This window comes from Rhinopithecus bieti, unplaced genomic scaffold, assembly GCF_001698545.2.
Source record: "Rhinopithecus bieti isolate Rb0 unplaced genomic scaffold, ASM169854v2 scaffold_13352, whole genome shotgun sequence".
NCBI classification, from domain to species: domain Eukaryota; kingdom Metazoa; phylum Chordata; class Mammalia; order Primates; family Cercopithecidae; genus Rhinopithecus; species Rhinopithecus bieti.
In genome coordinates, this window is record NW_016808026.1 from 634,126 (window position 1) to 654,595 (window position 20,470).

General features: G+C 33.6%; 1 protein-coding gene across 17 annotated transcripts in view; it reads left to right on the top strand.

Moving 5' to 3' along the window:
- RIMS2 (regulating synaptic membrane exocytosis 2) overlaps positions 1–20,470 on the top strand; it is a 780,622-nt gene that overhangs the window by 438,233 nt on the left and 321,919 nt on the right. For 10 of the 17 annotated variants that reach the window (XM_017885169.1, XM_017885171.1, XM_017885173.1 and 7 more), the window contains 4 exons: positions 3,282–3,329; positions 6,761–6,891; positions 10,420–10,591; positions 16,383–16,536. In XM_017885169.1, coding sequence (XP_017740658.1) covers positions 3,282–3,329; positions 6,761–6,891; positions 10,420–10,591; positions 16,383–16,536 — 505 coding nt within the window. The remainder of the gene's footprint in view (positions 1–3,281; positions 3,330–6,760; positions 6,892–10,419; positions 10,592–16,382; positions 16,537–20,470) is intronic. The other 7 variants (XM_017885186.1, XM_017885172.1, XM_017885174.1 and 4 more) reach the window with 1 other exon arrangement.

The window sequence follows — 20,470 nt, forward strand, 5'->3', positions numbered from 1 at the left end:
TGGACATTTTGCTTTTGGTTAGTTTTTACTTGGGCCCATACTTCACTTACAAAATTATGATATTGCTAATGCCTGAGAACAATGATAATTTTTATAGTATGTGAGCTGGCCTTCCTAATACTCTGTCAGTTCATGTCTCAAATAGAAAATATATACATATAATATCATTCTCAAAGGAGGTGATTATTAAAAAAAAATGTAAATTTGTTGTTTACATTTTCATGCTCAAGGCTGTTGATTTTTTTAAATGTATGCAATTTATTTTCTCTCCATTTTTGAATTGTCCTGCTGTTTATTATTCTACTGCATAGCAGTGAAAATGCCATTAATGTATTTGGTGAAGAAAATCAGCATGAATTCAGGTTTATGCCACGTAGGCTGTATGTTAGCTTTCTCACTGACAGCACTGCCTTATTAGGACCCTATTTTTAATATGTGTTCTTCCAGAATTTAGCTGTTTTTCTCCTTCAGTTGATTACTTTTGTAGTTCTTAATAGTTTCAATTAGTTTATAGTCTTTGACTATTTTGATAATAGGGCATTAAAAGAAAATATAGCTTTCAATTCTTTTCAAAGTGAGAAAAGGCTCAGAATTCTCTTTCTGTGGGAACATATTACCCAATTGATACTACTGTTAATCATATTTTATTTCATTCGCTTCATGATCTGTGGTTGATTTATGGTTGCAGTGTTTTTCCAAGTTACTTTAAAAAATATCTTTTGACTCCATTTTAAGTAAATATTACAAATATCCATTTTATATGCCCATTTGAAAGGAATACATAATTTAAGGAGTGGTATATGTCCTTTCTATCTCCCTGGAAACTCCATAGCCTTTTTAAAACTTTCTATAAATGAAAGGTTTTTTTTGAGCTTTTATCTGTTACACTTCATTGTTATAACTTTGTTATTCTGAAAGTATTGTATGAAAAGAATGTTCTAAAGATACTAGTACAATTAATAGTGGAAAGTGATATTAAAAATGCAAAATGAATTGTGGTGTACAAATTCAAATTCTTCTTTTGTATGAAGCCTGAATTGTTTAGATATCATCAGGTCTCTCATGCTTACAATAAATGAATTAATAGTAATTACAAATTACAGTGAGACACATAGTGTTTTGCCATCCCTATCTGAAATATCCATAGAGACAGAAAGCAGTGGTTACTAATGTACAGCGAGATGGAAAAATAGGGAGTGATTATGTAAAGTACAGAGTGTTCTGGGATGATGAAAATATTTTGAAACTGGAAGGAGGTAGTAATTCTGTGGTAATTCCACAGAATTCTGAACACAGTATTTGCCACTGAATTGTATACTTTAAAATAGTCAGTTGTATGTCTGGTGAATTTTACATTAATTTAAAAAAATATTGTCAACACAAAATATATTTTATAGCCATATTTAAAATATAAACTCATGGGTGAAGATTAAGTGTAAATTGCCATAGGTTTTAGAAGGTTGATTTCAGAAGTCTGTGAGATGCATGTATGAGTTCATTTTAGAACATGGAAAAATGTTTGCTTTAAAGGATTAATGTATTTGAAAGTATTATTTCTTTTAAAGGGAATCTTTTATTTTATGACATAATATTTACTTGTAAAAATATTCTGTAACCTTAATATTTTTGGTCTAAAACAAGACAGGTAGGAGGACAGGGGAAATAAAATGTATTTCTAAAGTACCTTGTTTAGTCCCTTTTTTCAACATGCCAAATTTCTCTGTGAATTTCATATATCCCATCTGTCATTTGCTAAAGCATTATAATAGCCTGTGGTTATGCCGACAGACGTCAGTAACACACTCCACATCTGAATATTTCTTTCTTCCTTTGGGAATATTTCCACATAAAAAGGAAGACAGCTTAGATTTGAAACTGCCTTGGTTTTGAAAGAGACAGACAGAGAGAAAGAGAGAGAGAGAGATTGAGAGAGAGAGAAAGATGACTCATGATTGAATGACAGTCTGCTTTTAAGTCTGCTTTCCTTTGGGTTTTAGATTTATGTCTTAAATAAACGTGTCTGATCAATGCCAACTGGACTGAGCAAAAATACTCTTAGTACTCATTATCTGTTTCCAGTTAGCAGTGGAAAGAGAGAAGCCTTTATTTATGACTTTGAAGTAGACAAGAGAGACATCCATAAGAAATGTGAGGAATGGGATAGAATCTTGGTGATAGAAGCAGAATTAAATGCCTTGAAATCCATTCCCAAACCTGATTATGTTCTGATTTAGCTGTTGGAATGCCTAATAAAGGTACAACATTCTGATTATTGTGGTGTCTTTTGGAAACTTTCAAAATGAAAACAAAAGTCAGTAAGAGAAAGGAAATTTGATTTGATTCTGAGAATTTGATTTAGTGATTTAATTAGAACTGGGTTCTATTTTCTGTCTTTACACTACCTTGCTTTTTGTTTGAGTATGGGCAAGTATGTCTAGCCCTTTTCTGTGTTTCCTGACCTACAAATTGTGAGTAGAAGCAACTACCTCATAAGGTTGTTGGAAATAACATGAGGCAATAAACTTACAATAAACTGTCAATAAAGCCTTGAAAAAGTGCAACAAACTGTATAAGCAAAAAGAGATAAGATATTGTCATTAATAGGTGTGATTAGCAATAAACAGTGTTACCTTAAGTGGTACATAATAAATGTCTGATGATGGCGTTTCAATACTAGAACCTGATAGGGATTCATCAAGTATGAATCAAGTAATTAATCCAATGCATTTCTGCACACTTTTATTTTAATGTGTTTATTCTTTTAAGAAATTCTAAAGCCAATTTGGCTAATAGTTTTTGGACTTTGGGTAGACATACTTTGGAGAAGTCACACATTACTTCCACAGATGGGTTTTCACTCATAACTCTGTAATACATTTTCAACTAACTTCTTTTTGTACTGTCCTATTTTCTGTGTAGTATGTTTAAGGATAAAATATGAAATTTATTGATTCTTGGGTTATGCTTTTAATCATTCTTTCAAAATACATGAGCCCAAATATATTATTTTATATACAGTCTTAATTCTTGTTTTGTGAACTACATTTGAAAATTTGATTATATAAATTCTAGTATTTTGTATAGTTTTTAATGTTTTTTGGCATTGGACAAAATTAATTTATTCATTACACTGAAGTACTTAATTTCGATAAATATTGTCATGGAAAATTGTATTTAAGGGATAGTTGTATGTGTTTGTTTTTACTTTTGGTCTTTTAGTTCCAGTGTGTTGTCCTTTTTGGTTTTGTTTTATTGCTTTTTTCTTTAATTTTGCTTACCAGAGCCAAAGCCTTAGTAGAAGAACAACGCCTTTTGTTCCTAGGGTTCAGGTAAAGGCCTTGTCTGCCTGATAGAAACTAAAGTTGTGTTTAACCCTTATTTGTATGTTTTTGGAAAATGCGTTAGTAGGAAAACTTTTTTTGGTATGTTGCTCCAACCCATATTATTGACTTTCAAATCATTTTATTAGCCAGCTCATAAAAATTTGCATGGGGATTAGAATATTGAATAAAAATTTAAAGAGACAATCTTTGTTAGTGATTTTATATGATAAACTAAATACTAAACCTTATAGATTTCAAAGTGGCATTTAATGTAGATTCTACTTATATATATGACATTTACAGAAATAGCTAATTTTATACTGTTGATATTTTTCCTTGTTACACTAAGGTTGCTGTCTCTTTAAATCACTCATTATGTCACTTAACATCTATATTCTCTTGCATTTTCCAAGTAATAACTCCTTGAGGAGATGCAAATAAATTTGTACCTTATTTAAAATATGAATTTTATGCATATTATATATAAGGTTCATTTTTTGCAAAGTATTTTACTTTGAAAGAACAAAATTATAGTCCAAATAAAATAAGTTGGATTTATTTTGTTAATATTTTTCCATTGTAGTTTTATTTAATTTTATGTAATAGTTGGGTACAAGTTGTTTGCCTCTTTTCATTAGGAACCCCTTATATGGTAAAGTAATGGCAATATAGTTTTTTTTAAGTAGTATTATGCTTTCCTTGCTTTGCTGCATGTTGTTTTTTAAAAATTTGTTGCTTCTGAGTAATACTTATTTTGTTTAAATTTTAAAAATTAAATTATTCTTGTTAATATTATACAATATAAAATATTTACCTATGCTGCTTAGGTCCTACTTAGGAAAATTAAAAATAGTTACATGCTAAAGCTGGAATGAGAAATATTTTAAAACAATTTAAATTATACTAATATTTTTATTAATGAAATTGGGGCTGAACAGAAACTATGTCAGAACCAGAATTGTGAAGATATGTTTGTTATATTTGGGGGAATCAACAGCTATATTTTAAACACTTATTTAAAAAGCACAGATAAGAAATTAAGAATGTTATAAAGTGAGGTACCTAATAAAATCTGTTTTGATTATGTGAACTGGATATCTATTAAAAACTTCAATGCAAGTCCTATAATATAAATAAAAATTAGGGCTATATTCAAATACTCAGTTTAAAGCAGTCTATTAAAAGGTATAATTTTGGTCAAATAATTAGTAAAGTTAAAATGTGCCTATTTGCTGTTTAAATTATTTTAATATTTGTACATTTGTAATTTATAATTTAGTAAACTCTAAAATATTATACCAAAAATAAGCCATATGTTTACTCTGTATGAGAAATGGATAATATTACTAACTGATAATATTTTGGTTTTCCATGGCATAAGGAAATCTGAAAAGAATACTCTATCAGACTTTTGAAATATATATCTCAAATGCTAGTTTTAATGATTTTAAAGGAGAAAAAATATTGCTGGTGGAGATGGCAACAAGTACTTAGTTTAACCCCCCAAAAGGTTCTCATAGAAATCAATAATTTGCTCTAATAATTTTTAGCTTAGTCTCATAATAATTATTGTTTCTTAAACGTAACACTTATTGGAAATAAATCTTTTTAGCCTTGCAGAATCTTTTTTTTTCCTTTGAGATGCTTAATATTCATGTCATGAACCTCAGAGAAAGCTTTTTAATGTCTTAGAAAAAATGAAGCCATAAACTCTTTAAAACTGATGAAAATAGAGAATACCATAGAAATCAGTTGGGTTTTTGTCACATATTTATGATACTATCTATAACACCTCTTTGATCTCATATACAATAGACATTCCTGCATTTCTCTCTTTTTCACTCACATCTTTTGCCAGAAGAATAGTCTCCTTTTGGCCCCTTTTTCTTATCTGTATCTATGTTCTAATATTATTAGAAAAGCAAATATTTGAACTGTTTTCTTTTCATATATTGGAGACTTTTTTCTTCAAGTTGTTAATCTCTTAATCTAAGGCAGTGGTTCTCAAATTTTAATGCACTTGAGGATCACCTAGGGACCTGTTAAAATCCAACTTCCAGGGCCTCGTTCTGATTCAGTAGGCGAGAGGTGGGCCCAGGAATTTGTAACTTTTTAATAAATAAGTGAGAAAATACTGACATGGAAAGTTTATTAGCCCAATTTAAGAAATACTTGTCTAGGGTCTATTTTTGTACTTAGCAGCTCCATTAGAAAATTTCTTCTTATTCAATAGCAAGATAATACCTACATTAAATGTAAAACATAAAATTGATAACTATAATTTAAATAAGTTGGATATTTCTTACTCTTATTCCTATAAAAGGGCTGATTCCATTTGGCAAAAAAAAAGATGGAAATAATTTTATATACTTTTTTGGACTGTCAGTTTACCTTTTCTGACTCAAAAGTTGCTCAGTGTCTCTCTCATTCTCTAGGATATGAAGTGAGGGACTCAACAAAGCTATGTTGGAATTGGAATTGAACTGCTAGTGTTTCATGTATAACCAGTACTGATTTGTAACTGTTATTCTCAAGTTCCAAATTTTGGTTCCATTTCAGTTTCAACATAGTGGTTAGATATGTGCTGAGTTCTGGGCCGAGATGTGGATCAGAGCCATAATTATCATAGATCCTGACATAGTAGAATCAGACAACTAGGTGTGCAGGTGTGAGGTATGTGTGTGGGAGGTGATAACTGTTAAATCAAGTAAATTCAGCAGTTGGATATGAAGTTCTCTTCCCTAATTATGGCACAGGGAAATTGTTCTCATTTTCTTATCTCAAATAATAAAATGTACTCTTATTATCCTAAGGATATTATTCATCAACTTCACAAAAGAATGAGACTTAATGTCTGAATAAGGAAAATTTTAAAGATGAATTCATTATCATTTTAAGTTCAGACTGAAGGAATCTGTTGACTAAAGCTACTAGTAAATCCCTTTTGCTTATAATATTTTAAATGTTTTTAACTGTGAAACAACATAAAACATTTACTTGAAAATTCCCTATGAATGTTATATAAACAGGATATTATCTACTCAATTCATTTTGAGCACTTATTCTGAACTCAGTTTTTTTTGTAGGCAAACCAAAATGAGCTAGTGATTCTTGCATAAGTAAAGATACAGATCAATCATTTTATATAAAGTCCTTAATTATGATAATGTAGTTATGTACATGTTAATAAGCAATCACATTAAGATAATAAAAAGCCCACATGCTTGATCAGTCAAACTGAAATGTCTGAATCATTCTTTTATTCATTGAAGTTATTATAGTATATCCTTTTATTTTTAACTAGCCACAATTTACTAAGTAAAATTTATATTCTGTGCTAATGATACTGTAAGAGAATGGGGTGAAGATTGGAAAGGTAAACATTGTGTTTGTGTAGTAAATGTTTGAATTGATAAATTAATATTTTTGCTTTTCAGATAAAACTGTGGTTTGACAAGGTTGGTCACCAATTAATAGTTACAATTTTGGGAGCAAAGGATCTCCCTTCCAGGGAAGATGGGAGGCCAAGGAATCCTTATGTTAAAATTTACTTTCTTCCAGACAGAAGGTAAGGATATAAAACAAAAATAAATGTTCTGAAAATAAATGAGAAAATGTTAATAGCAATGGGTATTTCAATTCTGTATCATTTATTGGTATCATACTAGTGAGATATGTGAAGTTTAACATAAACGTGATGGTTCTTAGGAATCCAAATAGTGACAGTAAATAAGATTTTTAAAAACTTAAATGTTGTATATGTGATTTTAAATATTAATTTTAGGCATGTGTGTATTATTTCTTGTATATATTTTCATTATTCAAAATCATTAAAAGTTATGCTTCCTAAAATCAAATTTTAACACAAATTACAGAGTCAAAAGCTAAAATACTAGAATTTTAGTCAAAATACTAGCTCTTTTAGTCAAAAGCTAAAATACTGCTAAAAGTGCTCATTTCTCTGCAATTTCTACCTCCTCTTACCAAGATATTATTTCTCTCTATTCTATAAATTTAACAAGTTGTTTTGTATTCATCACCTTATATCGTCAAGAAAACTTACCACAAGTCCCAGAATCACCTTCTTCAAGCATTATTTGTTTTGTGTTTATTCTAATCAATATAAGTGGTATTGTTCTACCCTTAATTTTTTTTCTTTTAGTTCTACCCTGATTTGATTGGAGAAATACTTTATCTGAAAATAAATCTAATCACTCTGAATTTCAGGCATGTAAAAAATAAAAGAGACTATTCAATAGGCATCATGAAAAAAGAAAGAAGGAATGATACCAGTTACCTTTCCCCGATTATCTGTCTGCGTCCCTGCCTCCCACGGCAGAGTGCTCTCAGGATCTCGTTATTTTTTCTCGGGTTGAAAGTGGATAGGCACAGATGTGATCTTAAACATGTTTATACACTTTTGGATTCTCATTGATTTAGTTATTTGGTTCAAGTAGAAAGTCATCAAGGTTGAGTTTGGTACCAAAGTGTCACCTGAACAACAATCTCAGCAAAGAAAAGGACAAAAGAATAGACAATGAACAAAGGCTTTGCATTTTATTTGATACATATTTTGAAGTTTTATACTCTTTTTATATCTTGAAGTTAGTCGCCAGTTAAAATACATTTCTTCTTCTAATTTTAAGTGAAAACATCTAGTGTTTACATGCTGTTACTGAATTACATTTAATGGAAACCAAAGTTCTAGTAACATGAAAATAAATTTTTAAAAAAGGATTAGGTTGGATTTTATTGTTTTTAAAAATTAACTACCTTCTCAGCAATTTGGTGATTCATTAAAAGATCAATTATTTATTTTATTATAATTAGACTTTTATTTTAAAATGATGTCTATAGCATGCTTATTGATCTTAGTGTTTAAATATCTTTAGCACCTTCTCAGTGTTTGACTTAAGCAGTATGCTTTGATTCTGAAGGCTTTATTTATACTTCTAGAGAAAGTAAAACTCATTTTTTTTTAACTTGCTGAAAATTAGGTTATTTTAATGGTTTTTTTTTTTGTGAATTGGTGCTTGGGTACGTACTAAATTGCCTTATTAAATTGTAGTCATGTATGTTAGGTTTATAAGAAACTTCAGAGATTGTCTATTCCTCTTCCTATTCAACAAAGAAATCCTGTCTAAAATTTTCATTCTTTATCTGAGAACTTTTTTTCTGTCCTTAAGAGAAAGTTCATGACTTCCTCTTGTTTTTCCTTTCAGATTCTGATAGAAACCATTTTGTTTGTTTGTTTGTTTTTGAGACAGAGTTTTGTTCTTTTTGCCCAGGCTGGAGTGCAAAGGCGCGATTTCGGCTCACTGCAACCTCCACCTCCTGGGTTCAAGCAATTCTCCTGACTCAGCCTTCCTAGTAGCTGGGATTACAGGTGTCTGCCACCAGGCCCAGCTAATTTTTTGTATTTTTAGTAGAGACGGGGTTTCACCATGTTGGCCAGGATGGTCTCGATCTCTTGACCTCGTGATCCACCTGCCTTGACCTCCCAAAGTGCTGGGATTACAGGTGTGAGCTACTGCACCTGGCCGGATATAAACCATTCTTGAATTAGATAGCAAGGCTCCTGTTAAATACTTTCATCCTGGCCTTCTTGGAAGGACCTTTATCTCTTGACAGGGTCTCAAAATTCATTCGTCATCAATGAAATATGAGTAGATGTTAAATAAATATTTGTTAAAGCTGTAAGCAAAGGTAGGGAGAGAAAGATCGTACATCACAGTCCTTGTTTCAGATAAGTTATTCCCATACACATTATCACTTCTTTCCATGTATAGAGATAAAATCTCCTACATGGGTTTGCAATGTCATTTTTCTGCCAATGCCTTCATGGTTAATAAAGCTACATTGCATGTTATCTTGTCCATGTGTATTAACAAAATTCATTATCAATTTGTATATTTAAAGTCATCTTTCTGCCACATTGTATATGTGTGCTTTGGAAACATATAATACCTCTTCATCATTCAAGTAAAATCTATATTAAACTTAAAATTCCAATGAGAAGAAGTTGCATTACTTCCCAATTTCAGAGACAATTCTACCCCTTCTTAGTTCTCTCTCCTCCCTATTTCCCAAAACTCTTGGAACCGTGTTGTGCTGAGATAATTTGTAGCAGTTGATACTGTTCTAACTGGAGCTTGTCTGTCATTTTAAATAGTTCTCTTAGGTAGCTTAAATTGTATTTCCTAGAAAATTGTATTCCTGCCCAGCCAGTGATCCTGTCTAATAAGCAAGATTAATGATCTCCAAATAGGCTGGATGTACCCTAGGTGATGTACAGGATAATCCTTTCATGGTCGGGAAGAAATATTTGAATGTTTAAAAATTTTTATTTTGTTATTTTTAGTTTCTGTTTTAGTCTATTTTCCAATATGAACAGTATGTTAGTATAACAGTATGGTGACACACGTACAGAGATATACAACCAAAAAGAACATGAAAACCTTTGAACTGGCAATCCCATTTATTGGGATGGTTATCTTGCATTTTCAACTCTTTGTGGTGACTACCTCACATAGAAATAAATTTACAATGTTTTATAATAACAAATATATGTCAAATAAATATGAATTTCTTATATTTAAAAAAGTATCTTTATAAAAATAGATTATAATTGGTCATTAGCTAGAACTTTGTAGATAAGAAGTTGTGAATATCACAATTTACTCATCTTTTTGTACAATGAGACTTCTGTAGTTTAAAGGAATAGTATATGTAATGTTTCTGGTTAATTATCATTTAGAAGGTTTTCAGTAGGGCGATGTGTTAAAAAATTATTGAGTTAAGATTCTCAGGTCTAGTTTTATTTAGATTTTGAGAAAGATTAAGTTTTCAATAATTTATCATGGAAAAAATTTTACATTTATTGTAACTTCGCTATTATTGTCATATCTATAAAGTGTGATATATTATACACCTTAAATTTTCATAATAATTTTAAAGGTTATAACACTTGCAATGTATGATAATTTGATGGTAAAATGTCACCTGACTTGTTTACTGAGAAATTTTAAATTAAAAAATTTTAGGATAAAACTTGTGGTTCTATGTAAGTTCATAATTTGTTGGTTTTTTTCCATAGTGATAAAAACAAGAGAAGAACTAAAACAGTAAAGAAAACATTGGAACCCAAATGGAACCAAACATTCATTTATTCTCCAGTCCACCGAAGAGAATTTCGGGAACGAATGCTAGAGATTACCCTTTGGGATCAAGCTCGAGTTCGAGAGGAAGAAAGTGAATTCTTAGGCGAGGTATCTGGAGTTGTTTTAAAGTTTATGCTATTCATGTTATCCTGAATGCTTTTATTTATATAACTGTCAGTATAATTTTATATGTAGAATATCTGCAAAAGTAGGCACAATTTCTTTAATGGAATGTATTTCAGCTGCTGCTTTAGGACAAAACTTGAAACTATAGAAAACAGTGGTTGTACATATTCTGACAGATTTTACATGTCAGTTCTTATTTTAGAACTCTCAGTGTTGAATGATAAAAGATTTGTATTTCACAAATATATTGCTTTGTTTTATAGTGATATGTATATATTTTGGTAGTTTACTGAACAGACTGTACCACTAATAAGTACAAACCATTTATTTATGGATTATTAAACCATTTATTTATGGATTATTTTCAAGCCCTGCAATGTAACAGGCACTGTGCTATAGACTGAGCCTTCAAAGTTAAATAAGGAGTGTTACTTACTTCAAGGAATTTACAATTCATTGGTGATACAGACACATGAATAGCAATTAGAATATAACATGCCAATTGATATGAAGGGGAAAATGCAATAGGAATACATAATTGCTGTGCAGAGGAGGGCAGGTGGTCAAAGCAAGTCTTCACAGAGAGAGAGGAATTTAGCAAATTCAAGGGGAGTGAAATTCCTGCAGAGGGAATAAGAAGACATCAAGGTGAGGAGATACTGGTCAATTGCACTGAAATTGGAAGGGAATGTGGTAAGAAATGAGGTTTGAGGCTTAAACTGAGACCTGGGCATGTCACTTAATATGTAAACAAATTTGGATTTATCTGGTCAATAATAGGAACCAATAACCAGTAACCAATTCTCTCTTTCCCATCTCTATGAAGTCTCGCTTTGTCACAGTGGCACAGTCATAGCTTACTGCTGCCTCAAGCTCTTGGGCTCAAGTAATTCTTCTGCCTCAGCTTCCCAAGTAGCTGGGACTACAGGTACCCACCACTATGCCCAGCTAATTTTATTTTTTTTGTAGGAATGGGATCTCGTCATCTTGCCCAGTCTCATATTTTCTTTAAAAAGAAAATGGTTTGACTGTACTTGAGAAAAGTATTTCCAACTGTAATGTGGAGAATGATTGAAGAAGGCAAGATGGGAAGCACTTATCCAGCTATTAGCATGTTAAGTTACTCACTTTCAGCCTTTTTCAGTGTGGTTGGTGTATTAGTTCATTTTCACGCTGCTGATAAAGACATACCCAAGACTGAGAAGAAAAAAGGATTTAGTGTACTTACAGTTCACATGGCAGAAGGCAAGGAGGAGCAAGTCACGTCTTACATGAATGGTGGCAGGCAAAAAGAGAGAGAGATTGTGCAGGGAAACTCCTCTTTATAAAATCATCAGATCTCGTGAGATTTATTCACTATGAGGAGAACAGCATGAGAAAGACCCACCCACATTATTTGATTACCTCCCACTGGGTCCTTCCCACGACACATGGAAATTGTGGAAGTTATAATTCAAGAGGAAATTTGGGTGGGGTCACAGCCAAACCATATCATTCCATTCTGTCCCCTCCCAAATCTCATGTCATCACATTTCAAAACCAATCATGCATTCCCAATAGTCTCTGAAGTCTTAACTCAGAATTAACTCAAAAGTCCAGAGTCCGAAGTCCAAAGTCTCATCTGAGACTAGGTAAGTCCCTTCTGCCTATGAGACTATATAATCAAAAGCAGGTTAGTTACTCCCTAGATACAATGGGGTACAGGCATTGGGTAAATACAGCCATTCCAAATGGGAGAAATTGCCCAAAACAAAGCCTCATGCAAGTCTGAAATCCAGTGATGCTATCAAATCTTAAAGCTCTAAAATAATCTCCTTTGACTCCATGTCTCACATCCGGGTCATGCTGATGCAAGAGGTGGGTTCCCATGATCTTGGGCAACTCCGTCCCTGTGGCTTTGCAGGGTATAGCCTCCCTTCCGGCTGTTTTCATGGGCTGCCATTGAGTGTCTGTGGGTTTTCCAGGTGCACAGTGCAAGCTGTAGGTGGATCTACCATTCTGGTTGGTGGCCATCTTCTCACAGCTCCACTAGGCTGTGCCCCAGTAGGGACTCTGTATTTGGGCTCTGACCCCACATTTCCCTTCTGCACTGCCCTAGCAGAGGTTCTCCATGAGAGCCCCACCCCTGCAACAAACTTTTACCTGGACATCCAGGCATTTCCATACATCCTCTGAAATCTAAGCAGAGGTTCCCAAATCTCAGTTCTTGACTGCTGTATACCTGCAGGCTCATCACTCTGTGGAAGCTGCCAAGGCTTGGGCTTGCACCCTCTGAAGCAATGGCCCAAGCTGTAGGTTGGCTCCTTTTTGTCACAGCTGAAGCAGTTGGGACGCAGGACACCAAGTCCATAGACTTGGTGTCACAGCATGGGGACCCTGGGCCTGGCCCACAAAACCATTTCTTCCTCCTAGGGCTCCAGGCCTGTGATGGGAGGGGCTGCTATGAAGACCTCTGAATTGCCCTGGAGACATTTTCCCCATTGCGCATAGGCGATTAACATTTGGCCCCTCATTACTTATGCAAATTTCTGCAGCTGGCTTGAACTTTTCCTCAGAAAATGATATCTTCTTTTCTATCATACTGTCAGGATACAAGTTTTCCAAACTTTTATGCTCTGCTTCCCTTATAAAATGAAATGCCTTTAACAGAACCCAAGTCACCTCTTGAATGCTTTGCTGCTTCAACATTTGTTCCACCAGATAGCCTAAATCATCTCCCTCAAGTTCAAAGTTCCACAAATCTCTGGGGCAGGGGTAAAATGCTACCAGTGTCTTTGCTAAAACATAATAAGAATCACCTTTGCTGCAGTTCCCAAAAAAATTCTCCTTTCCATATGAGACTACCTCAGCCTGGACTTTATTGTCCATATAGCTATCAGCATTTTGGGCAAAGTCATTCAACAAGTCTCTAGGAAGTTCCAAACTTTCCCACATTTTCCCGTCTTCTTCTGAGCCCTCCAAACTGTTCCAACCCCTGCCCATTACTCAGTTCCAAAGCACTTCCACATTTTCAGGTATCTTTTCAGCAGTGTCTCACTCTACTGGTATCAATTTACTGTATTAGTTTGTTTTCATGCTGCTGATAAAGACATACTCGAGACTAGGAAGAAGAAGAGTTTTAATGGACTTATAGTTCCACGTGACTGGGGAGGCCTCACAATCATGGTGGAAGGCAAGGAAGAACAAGTCATGTCTTACATGGATGGAAGCAGGCAAAGAGAGAACTTGTGCAGGAGAACTCCTCTTTATAAAACAATTAGATCTTGTGAGATTTATTCATTATGAGGAGAACAGCATGAGAAAGACCCACCTTCATTATTCAGTTACCTCCCACTGGGTCTCTCTCATGACACAAGGGTATTGTGGGAGTTAAAATTCAAGATGAGATTTGGGTGGGAACACAGCCAAACTTTTTGTTGGTTTTTTGTTTTGTTTTGCTGCGTAAATTAAATGGTAATCTCATGGGAAAAACAAGTCTATAGAAATATTGAAGTGAGTGTTGTCAGCTGAGGAACCAAAGAGTGGTAAACTAAAAATGCTTCTGTATTCCCAGCACTTTGGGAGGCCGGGGGGTGGGGGGGGCAGATCACCTGAGGTCAGGAGTTCGAGACCAGCCTGGCCAATGTGGCAAAACCCCATCTCTACCAAAAATACAAAAATTAGCTGGGCACGGTGGTGGGCTCCTGTAATTCCAACTACTCGGGAGTCTGAGGCAAGAGAATCGCTTGAGCCCGGGAGGCAGAGCTTGCAGTGAGCCAAGATCACGCCACTGCACTCCAGCCTGGGCGACAGAGCAAGACTCCATCTCAAAAAAAAAAAAAAAAAAAAAAAAAAACTAAACTAAACTAAAATCCCTTGTATGACCTTTGGGAAGAAGATTCACACAGTTGTTAGGAGCAGAGATTCTGGAGCTAACTGACTGGGTTTATATTCCTGGCACTACCACTTCTTAGCCTTGGGTCTTTGAACAAGTTATTTGACCCATCCGTGCTTCAGTTTGTTCTTCAACCAAGTAGGAATAATACTTTATGCAACTCAGGGTTAATATGAGAATTAAATAAGTGTGTTATATTGTGTGTTTGTAATACTTTGGAACCCAGTACCTATAATTTTGAAAATGACTAGGGAAAATTTAGAAAGAGTGAAATAACTCCAGGCATGGTGGCTCACACTTGTAATACCAATCCTTTGGGAAGTGGAGATGGGGATAGCTTGAGACCAGGAGTCCAAGACCAGCCTAGGTAACATAGCAAGACCCCCATGTTTAAAAAAAATAAAAAAAGAAATTAGCTGGGCATGGTGGTGCATACAGTAGTCGTAGCTACTCAGGAGGCTGAGGTGGGAGAATTGCCTTACCCCAGGAGTTTGAGGCTGCAGTTAGCTATGAGTTAGCACCCCTGCACTCCAGCCTGGGTGACAGAGCAAGACCCTGTCTCAAAAACAAAAAAGAAAGAATGAAATATTAACTTGGCTGTGTTGCTTCTTTACCTCCCTTAGGTAAATAGTAATTTATCTTTATGTGGCCATTCTTGTAAACACAAAGCACAAACACTGTCACTTGCACAACCTCCTAAAAAAAATAGACATTAATTTCTACAGACTTATATTTTGGGTAAATTTTTAAAAATTCGTGTTATAAAATTTGTATTGTAATATGGTTCATGTTTAAAATCCATTCTTGTTTTTTTCTTTTCTTGTTTTAAATCTTTAGCAGGATGGTATGATAAATTCAGAATTTTAAATTAGACAGGCTGATTCAGTTTACACCTCTTTCACTTAAAAGCTGGTGTGACCTTAGATAAGTTCTTTTAACATTTGTTAGCCTTGGTATTTTTGCTTATGAAAATTAAACAATAAGACAAAGCTAGTAATTTTAAAATAATTATGGCAGATAATATGGCACGGTTCTTAATACACAGTAGACACTTCAAATTTGTTTTTCTCTTCCCATTTAAAAGTTCTTATAAAAGTTAATTTTTTTTTAACTTTTAAGTTCAGGGATACATGTGGAGGTTTGTTACATAGGTAAACATGTTTAATGGGGTTTGTTGTGCAGATTATTTCATTACTGAGGTATTAAGCCTAGTACCAATTAGTATTTTTCCTGATACTCTCCCTTCTCCTACCCTCTACCCTCCGATAGGCCCCAGTATGTATTATTTGCCTCTGTGGGTCCATGTGTTCTCATCATTTAGCTCCCACTTAAAAGTGAGACTGCGTGGTATTTGGTTTTCTGTTCATGCATTAGTTTGCTAAGGATGATGGCCTCCTGCTCCATCCATGTCCCTGCGAAGGAATGATCTTGTTCTTTTTTATGGTTGCTTAGTATTCCATGGTGTATATGTATATTAGTATTCCATGGTGTATATGTATATTTTCTTTACTCAGTCATCACTGATGGGCATTTAGGTTGACTCTAAATAAAAACGCTTTTAAAATTCTAAAATGATATGCAAATATTAGTTATTATTACAGTCATTTAAAATGAAAAGTGTTACTTTTGTAACGGTAAATTTGATAGCCTCTAGTAATGGGTAGTCAAGGGTCAAAAAAATAAATGTCTTAGATATTTAAAACTATTAAATCACTAAGAAGTTATAAAAGTTTATTTATTGTCAAAAGCATATTGACAATTTTGCAACATCTAAATGACCTTGTTTTTCATGTAATAGCATTACTATTACAATTATTACTACAAAAGTTGTAGGACCATTTAACGTAATTTCTTTATTACTGGTATATTATGACAGTCCTTTGTCTCTTGGGTTTGTAGATTTTAATTGAATTAGAAACAGCATTATTAGATGATGAGCCACACTGGTACAAACTTCAGACGCATGATGTCTCTTCATTGCCACTCCCCCACCCTTCTCCATATATGCCACGAAGACAGCTCCATGGAGAGAGCCCAACACGGAGATTGCAAAGTAAGTTTTACCGAAATTCTTTCATATTTTTATTGAATTTTCCTAATCTTGAGTTATATATATGATAAAGAATTTGAAGATATCATTGTGAATATTAATAGTCATTTGTTAGTATTTCCATAGCTATTATTAAAGCTTTTGAATTGTTTGAAACACAAAAATAAGGTTGTACCCATAGCAATCACCTATCACAATGTTGAAGTGGTTTATATTTGTATTTTGGGTGATATGACACCAAATAAGCACATTTACATTTAAATCTTAGTGCTTAGAATCCTAAATATAGGAATAAGATGGCTAATATGAATTTAGCCACATAGCTATATGCACAAAATTATCATTTCCTCCTTTATTACTCTAGGTATTTTATGAATATGTAGTATACCAAGTATACTATAGTGGTTGAAACCATGAATTTTAATTTCAGACTACCCTGGGTTTAAATATTAATTCTTACACTTTAGAACTGTATGTCTTGTGGCAGATCCTCTCTCTATGCCTCACTTTCTTCATTCGTAAAAGTGAAATAGTAATACCTGCCTTACAGGGTAGTTATAAGAATTAATTAGTCTCAATAATATAAACTGATATTATTGTTATTATTGTTATTATTATCATCAACATTACATTTTGCCCTGGATTTTACAGTCTGAAATGTAAAATAGAATTACATCATTCTATAGATGCTTAAAATAAACTCAGAAATATTTTCCACATTGAATAATGACATTTTAAGCTCTTCACTCCTAAAACTCAGGTCATTATTTTTCTAATGAATCTACTATTGGAAACTGAGGTATATGTATACTGTTTTGCATAGTATTCTTGGGGTGGTTATATCTTTGTGGAGACAGCATGCTCCAGTTTTAGCAACATTTTGTCAAGTGCTGCAGGAGTCATTGACATTAACCAAATTTTGGAAGTTTAAATTTATAAGCACAAATGCCATGTCATTTATTAATCATGGGAAGTATAGCTGGCAATTTGACAAATGAGTATTGTCTATCTGAATCACACACTTCTGCTGAATAGAAGAATATATTATATATATATTAGAAGACTGCATGATTAGTAGAGAATTAGAGGTAAAGATTGATCTTATGGGATACTTAGTAGTCATAGGAAAACCTAGAGAATTATTTTCAATCCTTTTTAAAATAACCCCTTTACTGGAATTTTATTTCCACTTAATACAGTCTTGTACCTTTGGATGGTATTAATTGAACACTAATTCTACAGCATCAACTTCTTTCAGCCTCCCCACACAGTAAACACTCATCCACTTCTATTTTCAAATGCCATTACGACATCCTTTGTCATAATAATCATGTTACAATGAACTGTATGTAAATTAATTTTATTCTTTGTGACCATTGTATCTATTTGGTACTTTCTCTCTGAATTACAGTGTAGGATGACGGGTTACTACATAATGGTTACTACTATATGTACCAACCTAATGTAATTTATATACTAATTCTTAAAGTTTATAGGCTGCTAACGCTAGCCAACATCTTCTTTTCATTCGGGACTGGGCTTTCTTTCCATTTTTATTGCAATAACTAGTAGACTTGAGGACTCTCAATACCTGAAACACTTAAGTCTATCAACATTTTTCATTTTTTTCCCATGCTACTTAGGAATGAGAAAAAATGAGATTAGAGTACTGGTTAGCTGTATGTGTCATGGATTTTCATGCAGTTATTATAATTTATCTTGCAACTTTTAATATTTTCACATCCCCAAATGATCTTTCTGGTACTTAGTCAGTAATAGTATTAAACTTACCCGTGGGTGACATAATGACTCCATGTTGTACCATGTCAGTCTTGTCACTACCAACTAACCTCTAATAAATAATTTATTAATGATATGTAAGCCTGAAGATAAGTAAAAACATGTACATACACATAAAACAAAGAAATAAAAACTAGGAAATAACATTTAGGAATAGATAGCTAAAAACAACATTACCTTTGGCTAATTAGGCTAATACGATACATTAGTCATAATGGAAGGTACAAGTCAGAATATGAATAAATTACTAATATGTTATAAACTCCTTTGGTGACAAGAACCTCCTTAAGGGTTTTTCTTCATCTAGTGGATAAATATTGCATTTAATTTTAAGTATATGTATCATATTTCAAAGATCATGCCTTCCACCATGATTGTGAGGCCTCCCCAGTCATGTGGAACTATAAGTCCATTAAAACTCTTCTTCTTCCCAGTCTCGAGTATGTCTTTATCAACAGCAGAAAATGAACTAATACAGTAAATTGATACCAGTAGAGTGAGATACTGCTGAAAATATATGTTGATAGAACATATAGGTGAACAGTTATCATTAAAAGTGTATAATTCCCCTTTGGGGAATTATATTGGAATACAATGAACAATTCTATGCCAAAAAGTTAAACAGCATGGATGACACGGATAAATTCCTGGAGAGCCACAAATTGCAGAAACTGATCCATAAACAGCTAAAAATCTGAATAAACCTATAATAAGTAAAGAAGTTGAATTAATGAATTGATAATGAAAAAATCTTCCCACAAAGAAAAGCCTAGGCTTCACTCTTGAATTCTTTTAAACCTAAGAAAAGAAACACTAATGTTTCTCAAATTCCTTGATTAGAAAGAGAAAGGGAATACCCACCAATTCATTCTATAAGGCCAGTATTTCCCTCATGCCAAAGTCAGACAAACACATTAAAAGAAAAGAAAACTACAGACCAATATTCCTCATGAACATACACACAGACATCTTCAACAAGCTATTAATGAATCGAATCCAACAGTATATACAAAAGATTGTACACCATAGCCAAAAGGGATTTATCCTAGTAATGTACAGTTGGTTTATTATCCAAAAGTCAATTAATGTAATTCAACATATTAATAGAAAAAGGAATCAAAACCACATGAATATATGAAAATATGAAGAAAAAGCTTTGGCAGAATTCAGTGCTCATTCACAATTAAAAAAAAAAAAAGTGAATGGGCATGGAAGAGAACATAGTAGGCCTAGAAAAGAACCCTCCACAAAGTGTGCATAGAAGAGAACTTTCTGGTAAAGACCACCTATGAACACCCTTTAGATGACAAACCATATTTCATGGTAATAAACGCTTTCCCTCTAATATTGATAACTAGGAAAGGATGTCTCTTCTTATCACTTCTATTCAGCAGTGCACTGGAGATTGTAGTTAGGACAGTCAGGCAAGAAAAATACATAAAAGGCATTCAGAATGGTGAGGGAGAAGAGAGAGAAACTGCGTTTATTCACAGATGACATGATTCTATATGTAGACGATTCTAAAGAACCCACACAAAAACTACTAGAACTAATAAACAAGGACAGCAAGGTCCCAAGATATATGAACAATATAGGAGAATCTATCCATTAACATTTTGAGAATGAAATTAAGAAAACATTTTTGACCAGGCGCAGTGGCTCATGCCTGTAATCCCAGCCCTTTGGGATGCCAAGGTGGGCAGATCACTTGAAGTCAGGAGTTTGAGACCACCCTGGCCAACATGGTGAAACCCCATCTCTGCTAACCATACAAAAATTAGCCGGGCATGGTGGTAGGCGCCTGTAATCACAGCTACTCAGGAGGCTGAGACAGGATAATCACTTGAACTTGGAGGGCAGAGGTTGCAGTGAGCTGAAATCATGCCACTGCACTCCAGCCTGGGTGAGAGAGTAAGACTCCATCACAAAACAAACAAACGAAAAAAAAACAACAACGATGAATTAAATTTTACAAAAGAAGTTCAAACTTGTACACCAAAAAATCACAAAACATTGTTCAGAGAAACGAAAAAGAGATATAAATAAATGGAGATGTATTCCACATGCATGAATTGGAACAGCCAGTATTATTAAGATGATAGCTCTTCTCCCAATTAGTCTACAGATTAAACCCAAT